The 20,691-nt window shown below is 44.9% G+C and overlaps 1 protein-coding gene across 1 annotated transcript; it reads left to right on the top strand.

Moving 5' to 3' along the window:
* The first annotated feature begins 17,814 nt into the window (after positions 1–17,814).
* LOC127337263 (subtilisin-like protease) lies at positions 17,815–20,344 on the top strand. The gene has a single exon (XM_051364229.2). It carries the CDS (start codon positions 17,843–17,845, stop codon positions 20,180–20,182), a length of 2,340 nt encoding a protein of 779 aa, XP_051220189.1. The 5' UTR covers positions 17,815–17,842; the 3' UTR covers positions 20,183–20,344.
* Positions 20,345–20,691: the final 347 nt, after the last annotated feature.

A 20,691-nucleotide genomic window follows, 5' to 3' on the forward strand; every position in this document is an offset into this window, starting at 1 on the left:
CTTCCCCGTTCCGGCAGCGTGCCGGAACAGAGACTCCTGTCCCCCAGATCTTGGCTTCGCGATGGCGGCGGCTCTGGAAGGTTTCTGTGGGTTTCGTCGAACGCATCAGGGTTTTCGCGACGGAGGCTTTAAATAGGCGAAGAGGCGTGATGCGTGTGGTTGGCACGTCCGTTGGGAACCCCAAGAGGAAGGTGTGATGCGCACAGCGGCAAGTTTCCCTTAGTAAGAAACCAAGGTTTAATCGGACCAGTAGGAGTCAAGAAGCACGTTGAAGGTTGATGGCGGCGGGATGTAGTGCGGCGCAACACCAGAGATTCCGGCGCCAACGTGGAACCTGCACAACACAACCAAAGTACTTTGCCCCAACGAAACAGTGAGGTTGTCAATCTCACCGGCTTGCTGTAACAAAGGATTAACCGTATTGTGTGGAAGATGATTGTTTGCAGAAAACAGTAGAACAAATATTGCAGTAGATTGTATTTCAGTAAAGAGAATTGGACCGGGGTCCACAGTTCACTAGAGGTGTCTCTCCCATAAGATAAACAGCATGTTGGGTGAACAAATTACAGTTGGGCAATTGACAAATAAAGAGGGCATGACCATGCACATACATATCATGATGAGTATAGTGAGATTTAATTGGGCATTACGACAAAGTACATAGACCGCCATCCAACTGCATCTATGCCTAAAAAGTCCACCTTCAGGTTATCATCCGAACCCCCTCCAGTATTAAGTTGCAAAGCAACAAACAATTGCATTAAGTATGGTGCGTAATGTAATCAACAACTACATCCTTAGACATAGCATCAATGTTTTATCCCTAGTGGCAACAGCACAACACAACCTTAGAACTTTCTCATCACTGTCCCAGGTGTCAATGCAGGCATGAACCCACTATCGAGCATAAGTACTCCCTCTTGGAGTTACAAGCATCTACTTGGCCAGAGCATCTACTAGTAACGGAAAGCATGCAAGATCATAAACAACACGTAGATATAACTTTGATAATCAACATAACAAGTATTCTCTATTCATCGGATCCCAACAAACGCAACATATAGAATTACAGATAGATGATCTTGATCATGTTAGGCAGCTCACAAGATCCGACAATGATAGCACAATGGGGAGAAGACAACCATCTAGCTACTGCTATGGACCCATAGTCCAGGGGTAGACTACTCACTCATCACTCCGGAGGCGACCATGGCGGTGTAGAGTCCTCCGGGAGATGATTCCCCTCTCCGGCAGGGTGCCGGAGGCGATCTCCTGGATCCCCCGAGATGGGATCGGCGGCGGCGGCGTCTCAGTAAGGTTTTCCGTATCGTGGCTCTCGGTACTGGGGGTTTCGTCACGGAGGCTATTTGTAGGCGGAAGGGCAGGTCAAGAGGCGGCACGGGGGCCCCACACCATAGGGCCGCGCGGCCAAGGGGGGGGGGCCGCGCCGCCCTAGGGTTTGGCTCCCTCGTGGCCCCTCTTCGTCTCTCCTTCGGACTTCTGGAAGCTTCGTGGAAAAATAGGCCCCTGGGCTTTGATTTCGTCCAATTCCGAGAATATTTCGTTACTAGGATTTCTGAAACCAAAAACAGCAGAAAACACAACGGCACTTCGGCATCTTGTTAATAGGTTAGTTCCAGAAAATGCACGAATATGACATAAAGTGTGCATAAAACATGTAGATAACATCAATAATGTGGCATGGATCATAAGAAATTATCGATACGTCGGAGACGTATCAGCATCCCCAAGCTTAGTTCTGCTCGTCCCGAGCAGGTAAAACGATAACACAGATAATTTCTGGAGTGACATGCCATCATAATCTTGATCATACTATTTGTAAAGCATATGTAGTGAATGCAGCGATCAAAACAATGTATATGACATGAGTAAACAAGTGAATCATAAAGCAAAGACTTTTCATGAATAGCACTTCAAGACAAGCATCAATAAGTCTTGCATAAGAGTTAACTCATAAAGCAACAATTCAAAGTAAAGGTATTGAAGCAACACAAAAGAAGATTAAGTTTCAGCGGTTGCTTTCAACTTGTAACATGTATATCTCATGGATATTGTCAACATAGAGTAATATAATAAGTGCAATAAGCAAGTATGTAGGAATCAATGCATAGTTCACACAAGTGTTTGCTTCTTGAGGTGGAGAGAAATAGGTGAACTGACTCAACATTGAAAGTAAAAGAATGGTCCTCATAGAGGAAAAGCATCGATTGCTATATTTGTGCTAGAGCTTTGATTTTGAAAACATGAAACAATTTTGTCAACGGTAGTAATAAAGCATATGCATCATGTAAATTATATCTTATAAGTTGCAAGCCTCATGCATAGTGTACTAATAGTGCCCGCACCTTGTCCTAATTAGCTTGGACTACCGGATCATCACAATGCAATCGTTTTTACCAAGTGTCACAAAGGGGTACCTCTATGCCGCCTGTACAAAGGTCTAAGGAGAAAGCTCGCATTGGATTTCTCGCTATTGATTATTCTTCAACTTAGACATCCATACCGGGACAACATAGACAACAGATAATGGACTCCTCTTTTATGCATAAGCATGTAACAACAATTAATAATTTTCTCATTTGAGATTGAGGATATATGTCCAAAACTGAAACTTCCACCATGGATCATGGCTTTAGTTAGCGGCCCAATGTTCTTCTCTAACATATGCATGCTTAACCATATGGTGGTAGATCTCTCTTACTTCAGACAAGACGGACATGCATAGCAACTCACATGAAATTCAACAATGAATAGTTGATGGCGTCCCCAGTGAACATGGTTATCGCACAACAAGCAACTTAATAAGAGATAAAGTGCATAATTACATATTCAATACCACAATAGTTTTTAAGCTATTTGTCCCATGAGCTATATATTGCAAAGGTGAATGATGGAATTTTAAAGGTAGCACTCAAGCAACATACTTTGGAATGGCGGAAAATACCATGTAGTAGGTAGGTATGGTGGACACAAATGGCATAGTGGTTGGCTCAAGTATTTTGGATGCATGAGAAGTATTCCCTCTCGATACAAGGTTTAGGCTAGCAAGGTTTATTTAAAACAAACACAAGGATGAACCGGTGCAGCAAAACTCACATAAAAGACATATTGAAAACATTATAAGACTCTACACCGTCTTCCTTGTTGTTCAAACTCAATACTAGAAATTATCTAGATCTTAGAGAAACCAAATATGCAAACCAAATTTAAGCATGCTCTATGTATTTCTTCATTAATGGGTGCAAAGCATATGATGCAAGAGCTTAATCATGAGCACAACAATTGCCAAGTATCACATTACCCAAGACATTTTTAGCAATTACTACATGTATCATTTTCAAATTCCAACCATATAACAATTTAACGAAGGAGAAACTTCGCCATGAATACTATGAGTAGAAACCAAGGACATACTTGTCCATATGCTACAGCGGAGCGTGTCTCTCTCCCATAAAGTGAATGCTAGGATCCATTTTATTCAAACAAAACAAAAACAAAAACAAACCGACGCTCCAAGAAAAAGCACATAAGATGTGATGGAATAAAAATATAGTTTCAGGGGAGGAACCTGATAATGTTGTCGATGAAGAAGGGGATGCCTTGGGCATCCCCAAGCTTAGACGCTTGAGTCTTCTTGATATATGCAGGGGTGAACCACCGGGGCATCCCCAAGCTTAGAGCTTTCACTCTCCTTGATCATGTTGCATCATACTCCTCTCTTGATCCTTGAAAACTTCCTCCACACCAAACTCGAAACAACTCATTAGAGGGTTAGTGCACAATATAAATTGACATATTCAGAGGTGACACAATCATTCTTAACACTTCTGGACATTGCATAATGCTACTGGACATTAGTGGATCAAAGAAATTCATCCAACATAGCAAAAGAGGCAATGCGAAATAAAAGGCAGAATCTGTCAAAACAGAACAGTTCGTATTGACGAATTTTAAAATGGCACCAGACTTGCTCAGATGAAAATGCTCGAATTGAATGAAAGTTGCGTACATATCTGAGGATCACTCACGTAAATTGGCATAATTTTCTGAGTTACCTACAGAGGGATTTTGCCCAGATTCGTGACAGCAAAGAAATCTGGAACTGCGCAGTAATCCAAATCTAGTACTTACTTTACTATCAAAGGCTTAACTTGGCACAACAAAACACAAAACTAAGATAAGGAGAGGTTGCTACAGTAGTAAACAACTTCCAAGACACAAAATAAAAACAAAATACTGTAGGTAAAACATGGGTTGTCTCCCATAAGCGCTTTTCTTTAACGCCTTTCAGCTAGGCGCAGAAAGTGTGTATCAAGTATTATCAAGAGACGAAGTGTCAACATCATAATTTGTTCTCATAATAGAATCAAAAGGTAACTTCATTATCTTTCTAGGGAAGTGTTCCATACCTTTCTTGAGAGGAAATTGATATTTTATATTACCTTCCTTCATATCAATAATAGCACCAACAGTTCGAAGAAAAGGTCTTCCCAATATAATGGGACAAGATGCATTGCATTCAATATCCAAGACAACAAAATCAACGGGGACAAGGTTATTGTTAACGGTAATGCGAACATTATCAACTTTACCCAAAGGTTTCTTTGTAGAATGATCAGCAAGATTAACATCCAAATAACAATTTTTCAGCGGTGGCAAGTCAAGCATATCATAAATTTTCTTAGGCATAACAGAAATACTTGCACCAAGATCACATAAAGCATTACAATCAAAATCTTTAACCTTCATCTTAATGATGGGCTCCCAACCATCCTCTAGCTTTTTAGGAATAGAGGCTTCACGCTCTAGTTTCTCTTCTCTAGCTTTTATGAGAGCATTTGTAATATGATGCGTGAAAGCCAAATTTATAGCACTAGCATTAGGACTTTTAGCAAGTTTTTGCAAGAACTTTATAACTTCAGAGATGTGGCAATCATCAAAATTCAAACCATTATAATCTAAAGCAATGGGATCATTATCCCCAATGTTGGAAAAAATTTCAGCGACTTTATCACAGGCGTTTCAGCTAGCTTTTAGCGATTTCAGGCAGTTTTTCGCGCTTTGCATTAGAAGTGGAAACATTGCTAACGCCAATTCTTTTATTAGTATTAGTAGGAGGTGCAGCAACATGTGTAGCATTAGCATTACAAGTGGTGGTAATAGTCCAAACTTTAGCTACATTCTTCTCTTTAGCTAGTTTTTCATTTTCTTCTCTATCCCACCTAGCACGCAGTTCAGCCATTAATCTTATATTCTCATTAATTCTAACTTGAATGGCATTTGCTGTAGTAACAATCTTATTATGATGATTCTCATTAGGCAAAACTTTTGATTTCAAAAGATCAACATCAGCAGCAAGACTATCGACTTTAGAAGCAAGTATATCAATTTTCCCAAGCTTTTCTTCAACAGATTTGTTAAAAGCAGTTTGTGTACTAATAAATTCTTTAAGCATGGCTTCAAGTCCAGGGGTGAACTCCTATTATTGTTGTAAGAATTCCCATAAGAATTACCATAGCCGTTGCCATTATTATAAGGATATGGCCTATAGTTGTTACTAGAATTGTTCCGGTAAGCATTGTTGTTGAAATTATTATTTTTAATGAAGTTTACATCAACATGTTCTTCTTGTGCAACCAATGAAGCTAATGGAACATTATTAGGATCAATATTAGTCCTATCATTCACAAGCATAGACATAATAGCATCAATCTTATCACTCAAGGAAGAGGTTTCTTCGACAGAATTTACCTTCTTACCTTGTGGAGCTCTTTCCGTGTGCCATTCAGAGTAGTTGATCATCATATTATCAAGAAGCTTTGTTGCTTCACCAAGAGTGATGGACATAAAGGTACCTCCAGCAGCTGAGTCCAATAAATTCCGTGAAGAAAAATTTAGTCCTGCATAGAAGGTTTGGATGATCATCCAAGTAGTCGATCCATGGGTTGGGCAATTTTTAACCAGAGATTTCATTCTTTCCCAAGCTTGAGCAACATGTTCAGTATCTAATTGTTTAAAATTCATTATGCTACTCCTCAAAGATATAATTTTAGCAGGGGGATAATATCTACCAATAAAAGCATCCTTGCATTTAGTCCATGAATCAATACTATTCTTAGGCAGAGATAGCAACCAATCTTTAGCTCTTCCTCTTAATGAGAAAGGGAACAATTTTAGTTTAATAATATCACCATCTACATCTTTATATTTTTGCATTTCACATAGTTCAACAAAATTATTAAGATGGGCAGCAGCATCATCAGAACTAACACCAGAAAATTGCTCTCGCATAACAAGATTGATAAAGCAGGTTTAATTTCAAAGAATTCTGCTGTAGTAGCAGGTGGAGCAATAGGTGTGCATAAGAAATCATTATTATTTGTGGTTGTGAAGTCACACAACTTAGTATTTTCAGCGTTGGCCATTTTAGCAACAGTAAATAAAGCAAACTAGATAAAGTAAATGCAAGTAAACTAATTTTTTTGTGTTTTTGATATAGCAAACAAGATAGCAAATAAAGTAAAACTAGCAACTAATTTTTTTGTATTTTGATTTAGTGCAGCAAACAAAGTAGTAAATAAAAATAAGCAAGACAAAAACAAAGTAAAGAGATTGAGAAGTGGAGACTCCCCTTGCAGCGTGTCTTGATCTCCCCGGCAACGGCGCCAGAAATTTGCTTGATGCGTGTGGTTGGCACGTCCGTTGGGAACCCCAAGAGGAAGGTGTGATGCGCACAGCGGCAAGTTTCCCTCAGTAAGAAACCAAGGTTTAATCGGACCAGTAGGAGTCAAGAAGCACGTTGAAGGTTGATGGCGGCGGGATGTAGTGCGGCGCAACACCAGAGATTCCGGCGCCAACGTGGAACCTGCACAACACAACCAAAGTACTTTGCCCCAACGAAACAGTGAGGTTGTCAATCTCACCGGCTTGCTGTAACAAAGGATTAACCGTATTGTGTGGAAGATGATTGTTTGCAGAAAACAGTAGAACAAATACTGCAGTAGATTGTATTTCAGTAAAGAGAATTGGACCGGGGTCCACAGTTCACTAGAGGTGTCTCTCCCATAAGATAAACAGCATGTTGGGTGAACAAATTACAGTTGGGCAATTGACAAATAAAGAGGGCATGACCATGCACATACATATCATGATGAGTATAGTGAGATTTAATTGGGCATTACGACAAAGTACATAGACCGCCATCCAACTGCATCTATGCCTAAAAAGTCCACCTTCAGGTTATCATCCGAACCCCCTCCAGTATTAAGTTGCAAAGCAACAGACAATTGCATTAAGTATGGTGCGTAATGTAATCAACAACTACATCCTTAGACATAGCATCAATGTTTTATCCCTAGTGGCAACAGCACAACACAACCTTAGAACTTTCTGTCACACGTCCCGGTGTCAATGCAGGCATGAACCCACTATCGAGCATAAGTACTCCCTCTTGGAGTTACAAGCATCTACTTGGCCAGAGCATCTACTAGTAACGGAAAGCATGCAAGATCATAAACAACACGTAGATGTAACTTTGATAATCAACATAACAAGTATTCTCTATTCATCGGATCCCAACAAACGCAACATATAGAATTACAGATAGATGATCTTGATCATGTTAGGCAGCTCACAAGATCCGACAATGATAGCACAATGGGGAGAAGACAACCATCTAGCTACTGCTATGGACCCATAGTCCAGGGGTAGACTACTCACTCATCACTCCGGAGGCGACCATGGCGGTGTAGAGTCCTCCGGGAGATGATTCCCCTCTCCGGCAGGGTGCCGGAGGCGATCTCCTGGATCCCCCGAGATGGGATCGGCGGCGGCGGCGTCTCAGTAAGGTTTTCCGTATCGTGGCTCTCGGTACTGGGGGTTTCGTCACGGAGGCTATTTGTAGGCGGAAGGGCAGGTCAAGAGGCGGCACGGGGGGCCCACACCATAGGGCCGCGCGGCCACGGGGGGGGCCGCGCCGCCCAAGGGTTTGGCTCCCTCGTGGCCCCTCTTCGTCTCTCCATCGGACTTCTGGAAGCTTCGTGGAAAAATAGGCCCCTGGGCTTTGATTTCGTCCAATTCCGAGAATATTTCGTTACTAGGATTTCTGAAACCAAAAACAGCAGAAAACAACAACTGGCACTTCGGCATCTTGTTAATAGGTTAGTTCCAGAAAATGCACGAATATGACATAAAGTGTGCATAAAACATGTAGATAACATCAATAATGTGGCATGGATCATAAGAAATTATCGATACGTCGGAGACGTATCAAGGCGGCGCAGGAGGGTCGAAGGGGTGCCCACACCATAGGGTGGCGCGGGCCCCCCCTGGCCGCGCCGGCTTAGGGTTTGGTGGGCCTGTGCCCCCCCTCTGGTCCTTCTCGTGTGTTCTGGATGCTTCCGGTGAAAATAGGAACCTGGGCATTGATTTCGTCGAATTCCGAGAATATTTCGTTACTAGGATTTCTGAAACCAAAAACAGCAGAAAACAGGAACTGGCACTTCGGCATCTTGTTAATAGGTTAGTTCCAGAAAATGCACGAATATGACATAAAGTGTGCATAAAACATGTAGATAACATCAATAATGTGGCATGGAACATAAGAAATTATCGATACGTCGGAGACGTATCAGGCCGCGCTTTCCTCAACGTGTGCAAGTATCGTGCTTCGGCTTGCTCCAAGCTACGTAGCCGCTGAACCCTAGGCTTTTGGGAGTGGCTGAGTCCATCGGGGCACCACCTTGGCCGGTGGTACCTATCCTCTTCTTCATCTTCTGAATCCTCAAAGTCTTCATCTTGAGATGACTCAGCTCATTTGTTCTGTGGCGGGAGAGGTCCTAGACACTTGAAAACTGAAACTTCTCCTGCATCTTTCTTCCGGCGTCTACACTCCGGGCAGTTGTCGATTGTAGGCAATCGGCTCATCCCTGAATCCCAGCAGTGTTTAAAGAAGGGACAGTCCCAGTGCCTATCCATGTCCTCCTGCTCCCTTGACCTCTCCTTAGCGCGGTGCTCGCGTCCTTCGTCGTCTCTGTCACGCCGACGGTACCTTCCTTTGTCTTCATCAGACCGATTGTGTCTCTCGTCGTTTACGTAAATCGCCGACGTCGGTCATACTGATATTCATATTTGTTGAGGAGATGCGTGGAGAGTGGTTTTTGGTATCGCACGCTTCTCACTTGTTCCTTGGTGAGGTACCGCTTGTCACCATATTGGGTCCGGTCGCGTGGATCGGCCTCGTCCTTTTCCTTGCTGCGGGAGTGACTGCTTTCCTGCTTATCCTTGCCATGGTGGCGTTCGGGCCCTGCCATGTTAACATCGAATGAGAAATCCAGTCGACGCCTCGCGGAGTGGTTAGGTTCCACCATGTTGACGCCAGGGAACGGATGTGTGTCCACTTTCATGGCAAACTGTCCGAAGAGCAATCGGCCTTGTTCTATCGCCATTTGGATCTGCTGACGAAATACCTTGCAGTCATTGGTGGTATGGGTGAACGAGTGATGCCATTTGCAGTACGGCCTCCCGTTCAGTTCTTGCGCTGTAGGGATTTTATGGCCTTCGGATAACTTTAGCTGTTTTTCCTTAAGCAATAGATCAAAAATCTGCTCAGCTTTGCTCAAATCGAAGTCAAACCCTTTTGCAGGCCCTTGCGGTTTTACCCATTTGCAGGACACGGGGTTTGCCCCCCGAGCCCATTCAGCTACAGCTACTTCTAGGTCTGGTGCAGGATCTTCAGTTTCTTCCATCTCAACCAGGCCTATCGGACGCTTGAACTTGTCTTGGTACAATTCAGGGTGTCGCTGCTCATATGATGTGAGTTTCTGCACCATGTGCGACAATGAACTGTACTCTGCTTGGGAAGTCAGGTCCTTAATCGGCGTTGCGAGACCCGATCTTGCCCGGATCGATCGCTTCCTTCTCGGATAAACGAACCGAATAACATCGGTTCCCGACGATCTGAAACGTTGGATGTATTCAGAATCATCGTTTCTCCCCGCTTCTGCCGCACCTGTGTTAGATCGGCAATGCCAGCCTCGGTAGCTTCTGAGTGATACTGCACGTGGAACTGCTCTTCTAGCTGCTTCCATGTGCGGACTGAGTTTGGTGGCAACGAGGTGTACCATCCAAAGGCTGATCCAGTAAGAGATTGTGCGAAAAACCTCACACGTAAAGGGTCTGATACTGAAATCAAGCCCAGCTGTGCCAAATATCGGCTTACGTGCTCTATTGAGCTAGCTCCTTCTGCTCCATTGAATTTTGAGAATTCAGGGAGCCGATACTTGGGTGGCAGCGGGATCAGATCATACTCGTCAGGGTACGTCTTGGAATAGCCGATTGCTTTCCTCTTCGGCAAGATGTCGAACTGGTCTCTCAATATAGTGCTGATCTGCTCCATGGTATTAGCTGTAGGGACCGAGCCTTCATGACTCGTTCCAGTAGCATATTTAGCCAGCCATGCTTGTTTGTCAGCATCTACTCCAGAGATCCCTGTTGGTGCGATCTGGCTTGTGCGCGCCTAGGCATTGCAGTCCGGCACGTATGTGCACACGTATCCATGTGGGATCTCCTTGGGCGGCTCATATAGGAATTGGCAATCGCTAGGATCGCCTCCAACCTTGTAGACAACGTACGCCAGTGAACCCGGCGGTTCTGGTGCTGCGAGCGCGAATGGCAGCGGCGGTCTAATCTGGAGTGGTATCTCTCCCTGGTGAGTTCCCAGGGTAGGTCCTGACGGAGAGTACTGATGTTTCATGATCTCTTGCACCACTCGGACCGCAACGCGCTCAAAAGCGTTCACCAAGCTCTCAGAATGGCGGTGTAGGGAATGAGCTACCATGTAATTAATCTCCTGGCATAGAGCTCTGGTGCGTTCCTCTGAAGAGGTAGAGAGGTCTACTTCATCGAGGGCACCTTCAGGAGAGAACCCTTTCAATCTGATGCCATGTGAACGGGTCTTCATGAAAGAGCCGATGAGATCGGCTTCTAAGATGGCTTTCATCTCATCGTACTTCTTCTTGTGTTCTTCCGGCAGATCTGCGTACGTGACTGGTTCGCCCACCACCTCATCCGCGGCTTTTGACATGGTTGCTGCAGATGTCGACGTAGTGGTTGTTGTAGAGTGTCCCACCGGGCGTGCCAGAATGTGTTGCGGTCAGAAACCCACCGGCGAGCAGCGACGGGCAACACAGTAGAGCCGGGAGGCTCCCAGGATTGCGGCTGACCCTGGTCCCTCGGGCGACGGCCCGCAATGCCTTCTGGCACACGCGTCCTGGTGCTTACGAGGGCGTGCCACCTGACCTATACCTGGTCAGGAAGGTGATGGATTGCTTCGACTAGTTTCCTGTATGGCAAACATGTAAACATTAAATACGAGCCCCAATCGGCTCTTAAATTGTTCTGTGGATCGGCTCAAAGAGCCGATTGCCCCATGGTTCATGTTAGATTTATAAGGACATGGGGATCATGCTTTATCAATATCAAGCTAAACTAATCTACGATAGTCTGCGTTTTTCACCGTATAATCGGAACATCCTATGCGTGGTTGAGCCTAACAGATACGCAAGATAATGGAAAACCAGCCCTAAAGAGGCCTAAAAACCAACGTGAAGTTGATCCCCGGAACAATCCCTCTAGAGCTTAATAAACCACACCTTACGCACTACCGGATCGTTCAACTCGTTTATAAGGCCTAACCATACAGATATCAAACCAATCCTTGAAGAACAAGGAGCAACTATAACGGATTAGATCTACTAAATAAAGAACAAGCAAGATGCTGCCCCTACACCTAAAATAGGTGTAAGAGCAGCTAGATATCGAGAGGTAGCGTAGCTAAACAAGTGCATCGTGAAAGCATTGTGATCAACCCCAAAACACCTAAGATAAGGGTGTTGCTCGCCATCAAAAAGGCTTCAGCACGAGCAACACCAATAACGAATAAACTAATACTGCCTAGATCGCAAGATGCGATCTAGGCAGCATGTTGCTTACCCGGGAGAAACCCTCGAAACAAGGGGTGGCGATGCGCCTAGATTGATTTGTTGTGAACGTGTTCGTCCTCCTTCTCAATAACCCTAGATACATATTTATAGTCCGTAGACTTTCTAACTTGGGAATAAACCCAACTGTGTACGAGCTAAACTCTATCTCTTTAATTCTAAACCGACACGTATCCTACTATAATTTACAGATACACGGGCAATCTTGCCCAAACTTCTTGTACAAGGCCGGTTCGGGAATATTTTCCGTGCATATCCTCTAAGCCCATTTAATCACGGCCCATCTCCAGACTTGGTTAAATTCTGGTGATAACAGTTTGATGGCAACAACTCCGTTTGTACCAACTTATTGGGATTCCAAGTGTAAAGTGTTGTAGCAAGCGTATTTCCCCCACAAGGGTAACTCGATGGTTTATATCGAACTCTCAGGGAATTGGTAGAGATATGTCTTTTTGCCTTGTGTTTCCAACTCCACCGTGGGGTTGTTAAGCACAAAGTTGTTTCATATTAGTAAAACAGAAATGAACTTGTAAATAAAGTAAAACAATCCATGAATAGACAAGGATAAAAGGCAATAAGATACATGTCTTTTTTGGGTTTGTGTGTGTGTTCACTAATAGTAAAAGTGTTTTTTGTATTTCAATTTTAATTAATGCAGAAAATAAAAAAGGTGATAAAAGTATTGAAAACTTGCTTCTTATAATAAAAATGGACTTGGGTTCATGGGTTCACTTGACTATTCTCTCGTAAGGTGGGGGAGCAATATAATATTGATAGAAATTCTAGTTATGTCTCCTCTAGAAAGGAAAACTGCATGCAATATAGAATTAAGAATACAGAGTATAGCCTTTGGTACTTTACCATGATGTTTAAATAACAAATGTGCTGGCTTGAGAAAATAAGATTATCTTAGCTATCACTAGATAATTATAACACATGCACTCACTTAATCCCTAGTGAGGTAACAAAAGAAAGGTAAAAACCATAGTGGATCTTGAATTTGTTGTCACTATCCAATCACCACCACCATGTTACTCCAACTAATACACATGTTCATCACACACGCCCTATCCTACATGTTGGATCAAAACAACTACTTAATAACATGGTAAATAATGTGCATCTACTAATATATCTTACACATAATAGAATTTCAATCTCAATCAACTCATAGAAAAAAGTTCCACCACATAAGAGTTACGTAGATGACCATAATCATGTTGCGCAGCTCATATGGTATTAAATCAATGATATCACAAGAGAGAAATAGATCAAGCTCCTGCCACAAGTCCATAGGCTAGAGGTGGAGTACTACCTCTTCATCATGGTGATGATGGTGGAGATGTTGGAGAAGGTAGAGATCCCACCGATGGCGTCTCCGGTGCCGTTTCCCCTCCAATATTCGTTGGCTCTAGCTCGGTTTTGGTGTTACTGCGTTCTCACAGCCGCCTCCTTTGACAACACCTCAGGGGTCCTTTTTATAGACGTTTTAGGTCAAGACTTCGAGTCTAAGATGATGATGGATGGCTAGCAACGCTTGAGGAGATAAAGAGCACGGGTGGCGCGACCCAGGGTGGGGCCCGCGCCACCTAGGCTCTTTTGGGCCACCGAGCTTCCCTCATGAGGTCCAAGTGCTACAGGCCATTGTCTTCACGTAAAATAATCCTCGAAAAATTCCTAGATCCATTTGACTCCGTTTAGGTCCCTACAAGATTAAAAAACACAAAATAGGGAATTCATGTTCTATAGAGTTATAACCAAAATAAAGGGGATCAATGGTAAATCCCCAAAAATCAATATAAAACATGGATATAACATTATATAAGTTTCTAATATGTGGGAATATGCATCAATAAACTACAAGATTCATGCATGCATTTTACATGCATCCACATCCCCCAGCTTAGCCTATGCTCGTCGTTGAGCATGAAGGTGATAAAATTAAACATGGACTTTGGAGTTTGGTACTATGTTGGATACCATAAGTAATTATAATTGCTACAAAAATTTAAATGGTTCATTCTTTAAGGAACAAAACAAGCAAATGAGCTATAAAGTGGTAGTTCTTATGCACTACATCTATGCTTAACAATAAGTCATTTTGTGTAAACCAAATGAAAGTACTATGGACAATTAAGAATGTAGAGTAAGTAACATCCTATTTGGTCTTAGAATTATCTTTTTTGTTTTATTTCTTTTAATCATAGACACTTACGTAAAGAAAGTAAGCAGAGAATATATGTGTTAGTTCTTCAAGAAAATAAAAAAGGTATATGTAGCTCATGTCAATGGGTATGTTTGACCCCTTACAAGTTGAATGTCGCGTGCCATTGACCACAAGTACATAGTCCTCATGCTACAAAACTTAGCCCCACAAAGAAGTTTTGTCCTTATAGGCACACAATCCCAAACGAGAGCGTCAACCGAGGTACCTCTTTCCCCCTTGTACAAGGAGTACCTTTGTGGAGGGGCTATCTATACTTAGATGACAAGAAAAACAGAAAAATGAACCCCTCAACATTTCATTTTATTTACTATTTTCATATTTTTTATAAAAAAAAATCATTGGATGTCCATGCTATAAATTTCCACCATAATGCTTGGCATGGCTTAGATTGGCGGCTCAGGTGTCCCTTCGAAACATATGAAAACTTCAGAAAACTTTAGGGTGATTCCAACTCATTTCACATCGATAGGCATTCACATCCAAAAGAACAGGACATCAACAAAAATAGTGCAATGTTTGAAAGCATTCCCCATGAAAACATGCTTATGGTTACAATAAACTCATAAATTGTAAAACACATAACTTACATAATTCCAATCACAATGGGTCAAGTTTAATATTTCAAGCAGTTGTGCGCTAGTGGTTTCTCCCCAAATCTTACTTTTCCACATCTTACTTTTCCACGAGCTTTAAACTACACAAAAGGGGTGATTTTAAAATATTCAAAGACATAGCACATAAAGCGATATATACGTAGGTATGGTGGACACCATTGAAATAGTTGTAAGGGATTTGGATAAATGAGTCTTTGCTTGTGTAATTATTTTGGCTTAGCAAGGGGAGAAAGTTGACCATCTACAAGCATGCAAAAGTGTCCATAGTGCTAATCATTTCTTATTAGACAAATTCACACAAAGTTAATCATACATGCACGTGAATAAAAGACAACACTAAATAAGGCACTTGCAAATTATCATTTATTAAAGCACATGAAACAAGTAGCTATATGCATAACTTGTATTTCAACTTTTATTTCCCTTTTCTTTAATAGTATCTAATTTAATTTTTCTTTTTATTCCAGTATCTCTTTCATACTCATTTAACATAACTTCAAGTGGTGGTCTTATTATTAAAAAGATACAAATGCAAAACTAAACATAAAACTAGATAAAGACGCTCCAAGTGAATGTGGTTATCTTATGTTGCTCAAAAAACATAGTTTATGTTGGATACGTGCCCTAGAGGCAAATAATAAAGAAGTTTTATTGTCATACATGTAATATTCATAATAAGTTTTATGCTATGCTATAACTATATTAAGCGGAAACATTGGTACACGTGTGGTATGTAAACAAAACCATGTTCCTAGTAATCTAGTCCATCGATTATTAGATGATTAAGGTTTCCTACTCATGGGAATTATTGTCAATTGGTAATCGAGTCATGTCATTGGATGAATGATGTGATGGAAACACACCCAATTAAAGTATTGCAATGTGATTCAGTCACAGAGTTCAGCATTGCGATAACTAAGAAACGTTATAACCTAATCCTTAGATCATGGGATCATATCTAATTGGTACCACCAGAGAGGCTGCATTGACTGCATCAACCGTCACACCGTAACAGAGTGATCATAAATGTTTCTATCAGTATTCCAATGGGGCACGCGCTGAAATGTTCGTGTCAAGATCGGGATTTTTTCCATCCGCTTGACGTATAGATACTCTAGACCCACTCAGTGGTATTACATCTATGAAGCTTGCAAGCATGTGACTAGATCACGAGGATGTGATATCACAGGAATGAGTAAATGTGTTTGTCAGTAACAAGATCGAACTAGGTATAGAGATACCGAAGATCAGATCTCGGATAAACTCGGTATCATGAGACAAAGGGAATAGTACTCAACATTAAGGTTCAAATGACAAGGATAATTCGTGGGAAGCAAGAAGGTCATAATGGGTTTCCAGATCCCACCGTTGGTCATTGATCAGAGAGATGTCTCGATCATGTCTACACATTCCTGAACCGTAGGGTGGCAAATTAAGGATAAAAGATGCTTAGGTTTTGATTCGTGGTCATCGAAGTAATAAGAGAGAACACCTAAATTGTTCTAGAGAGGTGTCAGAATAAGTTCCAGAGTCAATGAATTGTCTGGAGACTTAAGTAACATGTTTTAGTATTTAATTAATTGAATTAAATATTAAAAGTGGATTTAAAATAAAGGCTACCCCTAATGGGCCACCATATGACAACCCATTAGGGGGGGTGCCTCCACCAAGGGAACGGGGGGAGGGCGACGACAGCCCATAGTTTCGGCGGAGCATCAGTGTCATTCATGTGTCACTGAAATAGTTTTGGTGGTACATTGGAATTTATCTGAGACTTTATATGAGTGACAACAAATATCAAAAATGTTCTGGAGTATCTGAAATGCTTCAAAGTGACCGAAAATAGTTTCAGGATATTTATGTATGGCTTTTTCTAGATTTTTTTTATAAGAGAGATATAGGGTTCTAGACTTTCCTTTCAAGTGTCGGAGGAGTTTCAGAGGCCTGAAGGCTGGGAGGTATATGCCTAGCTGCAGTTATTACCGCGTTCAGAATCTTCGGTGAGCCTTACGCAAACTACTCAATGAGTTCATATCTATCTAACTCCCTGCATATTCATAGATAGATCTTGGGTTGTAGGTGGAGGCCAATTTGTTTTTGTTTTCCATGCACAAACCCTAACAACTTCGGCAAAAGAAAAGACCTATGCACCACGTCCAACATGCATTTGATTGCACAAGTAATTAATATTGGCCATGCCAAACGATTCTAAAGCAAAAGAATGTAAGAATGCAGAAATGAAAAAGAAACCCTATTGATTAGTGACATTGTTCAATGAAAATAAAAATATTCGAGGCGTTGTATTGAAGGCTTTGGTGTATTTCTCACCGGACTCGAGTGGCCGTTGCACTCCACGTCATATTTTGATGTGCATATCCGAATAAGGAAGATTGATTTTTTTGCGAAATATCCATAGGTATATTGATAATTATCCATAGTAGTACAAATAACACAAAAGTAATAAAAAAATTAATTTGGTGTTTAGACCACCTAGCAACGACTACAAACACTATTCCTCTTGCAGGTTGAAAGTATTTCTTCCCTCCAAGAAAGTCCTGTTTGTTTTGTCCCAAATCACTATTTCTTAGGTTTGCTTAATTTTGTAACAAAAGAAAACATCTTCAATATTATTAGTTACGGCATGAAATATGTTTCATGCCCTATCAACGAGAAGAGAAGTGGGTGTTTGCATTCTAGGATACCCAAAGAAAATAAATTCAAACTAGTTAGTGCAAAGAAAAAACTAGCTTGGTGGGGTGTTCATAGAGCTCAGATGCACGGCTAGATATATGAGCCCTGCACGATCGTACTGGGTTGGGCCATATGGAGCTACCAAAATTAGGCCGCACGTTAATGCTCCCTCTAAACATAGCTCGTGCTTCGCCTCCGTCGGTCGCGTGGGCGCATGGCCGGCGGTCGTCATTAAAACCAACGGGGCGCGCGCCACCACATCGACCGCCTTGCTTCCCACCGCCGGCACCATGCACGCCATCGTCCTCGCCGCCGCCCTCATCCTGTTCGCCGCCACCGCGGCCGACGGAGCCAACGACCTGGTCGCTCCCCTCGTCGCGTCCGCCAGTGCGCCTCCCCATGTCGAGCATGCCGCTCCCGCGGCGGCCGAGGTCGACGACGCGCCCTCCGGCTCCCTGAAGACGTACCTGGTGATCGTGTGCCGCACCAACGGGCCCAAGGAGAACGGCAACAAGCTGCTGGAGTGGCACGCCTCGCTGCTGGCCTCCATCCTCAACACCACGGCCGACTCGCTCCTCGTCGACGCGCTCTCCGCCGCCCGCCCGCGGCTCGTCTTCTCCTTCCAGCACGTCGTCAGCGGCTTCGCGGCCCGCCTCACAAACGCCGAGGTCGCCCAGCTCGCCAAGCTCCCCTGGTGCGTCGAGGCGCTCCCCGACGCCACCTACCGCCTCATGACCACCTACACGCCCGAGCTGCTCCGGGTGTCCCCGCCGGGGACGGGCGCGTGGAGCGTCGGCGGGAGCATGGGGGAGGGCGTCATCGTGGGGATCCTCGACAACGGCATCGACCCGCGGCACGTGTCCTTCCTCGACGACGGCATGCCGCCGCCGCCCGCCAAGTGGCGCGGCGGGTGCCACTTCGGGGGCGCGCCCTGCAACAAGAAGCTCATCGGCGGGCGGTCCAGGGGCCCGCAGTCCCACGGCACACACACATCCGGCACTGCCGTGGGGGCGTTCGTGAGGGACGTGAAGCTGTCGCCGGCCGACGCACCCGGCGCGGTGGCGTCCGGCATGGCGCCACGCGCGCACCTGGCGTTCTACGAGGTGTGCGTCGGCGACACCTGCTCGGCCACGGAGATCCTCACCGTCACGGAAAAGGGCGCGTTCCAGGACGGCGTCGACGTCATCTCCATCTCCGCTAGCGACGACACGCAGAAGCCCTTCTACAAGGACCTCATCGCGGTCGGCAGCCTCTCCGCCGTCATGTCCGGCGTTTTCTTCAGCACCAGCGCCGGCAACGCCGGCCCGCTCGAGCGCAGCGTCACCAACTGCGCGCCGTGGCAGCTCACCGTCGCCGCCAGCACCATGGGCCGGCGAATCGTCTCCAGGATCCAGCTCGGCAACGGGGTGGTGCTCGACGGCGAGAACCTGAACCAGTACAACCCCGTGGAGAACAGGCCCCTCGTCTTCGTGTCCGGGATGTTCGCCGACGGCGCGCTGAACGGCGTCGACGTCCGCGGGAAGATCGTGGCGTGCGACCGCAGCGAGGACCCGATCACGCGCGCCGACATGGTCGAGAAGGCTGGCGGCGCCGGGATGGTCAGCTGGTCCAGCCTTAAGCGGGGCGCCGCCACCACGCCGGTGGACAGCCTCACCATCGCCGCGTCGCGGGTCCCGCACGCCGACGGGCAGGTCATCATGGCGTACATAAACTCCACGGCCAGCCCCACCGCCAGCCTCACCTTCCTCGGCGCCCAGCTCAACCGCTCCTCCCTGCCGGCCATCGCCGAGTACTCCTCGAGAGGGCCCTGCAACATGTCCAGCGTCGGCGTCCTCAAGCCGGACATCACCGGGCCCGGCACCAACATCGTCGCATCCGTCCCCGGCGCGGGGAGCAACGCCAGCACGGGGACGCCCACGACGACATTCGGGATGCTCAGCGGCACGTCCATGTCCACGCCGCACCTGTCCGGGATCGTGGCCATGCTGAAGAAGGCGCGGCCGGAGTGGTCGCCGGCGGCGATCAAGTCGGCGCTGATGACGACGGCGGACGTGACGCACCCGGATGGCACGCCGATCGTGGACGAGACAACGGGCCGGCCGAACTGCTTCGCCATGGGCGCCGGGCTGGTGAACCCGACGCGTGCCCTCGACCCGGGCCTCGTGTACGACCTCGCGCCGGCGGACTACATCCCCTACGTGTGCGGGCTTGGGTACGAGGAGAACTTCGTCAAGGACATCATCGCGCAGCCGATGATGAACGTGAGCTGCGCCACGGCGGGGAAGATTGAGGGCAAGGACCTCAACTACCCGTCGATCATGGTGACGCTCACGCCGGCCGCGCCGTCGGTGGTCGTGAGGCGCACGGTGACCAACATCGGGGACCCTTTGTCGGTGTACACGGCGGAGGTTGTCACACCCAAGGGCGTCGCCGTCGAGGTGGTGCCGAACGTGTTGGGCTTCGGGGTTATGCTACGGAGGAGTGACTTCACCGTGAAGTTGACAAGAGGTGCCGATGCCGCCGCCAATGGCGGCACGGCGGAGGGAAGCCTGCGGTGGGTATCCCGCAACGGCAAATACTCCGTCCGTAGTCCGATCGCCATTCTGTTCGATCCATTACCTAATAACTAACTATAGGATCGACTCCTGTGAGCTCTCTCTTGATATTTTTTGTATGGAGTAGCAGCTCTTTTACAGGATATGACATGAAGCATGGCAAATGGGGAACAAAATACTTGTACATTATCCCATTTCTCGGTATTAATCCCTCCGATCCCTTTTAATTGACTCAAATTTAGTACTGCGATCCCTTTTAATTAACCCGAATTTAGTACAAATACCCGTGCGATTGCAACTAGAAAACAAAGAAATTTATAACATAGTAGTTGAATGCTCGTGCGCTGCTATGATCCAATTTTTCTCGCAATATATGTCAATACAATAGATGTAAAAATTTGCATGTATCAAAAAGACAACCATACAATGTAGTGAAAATTAATACTCCTATGAACAGAAAGCAGTGAAGAGTAAACTGGAAAAAATCTGTTCCTATGAGCTGCATGAGCGCAAGTGAAGATAGGGCTAGACACATCTTGTCTAATCTCCTGATGTGCGCAGTTGTGTGCAATTCCATGGATGTC

Source organism: Lolium perenne, chromosome 2, assembly GCF_019359855.2.
Source record: "Lolium perenne isolate Kyuss_39 chromosome 2, Kyuss_2.0, whole genome shotgun sequence".
NCBI lineage: Eukaryota > Viridiplantae > Streptophyta > Magnoliopsida > Poales > Poaceae > Lolium > Lolium perenne.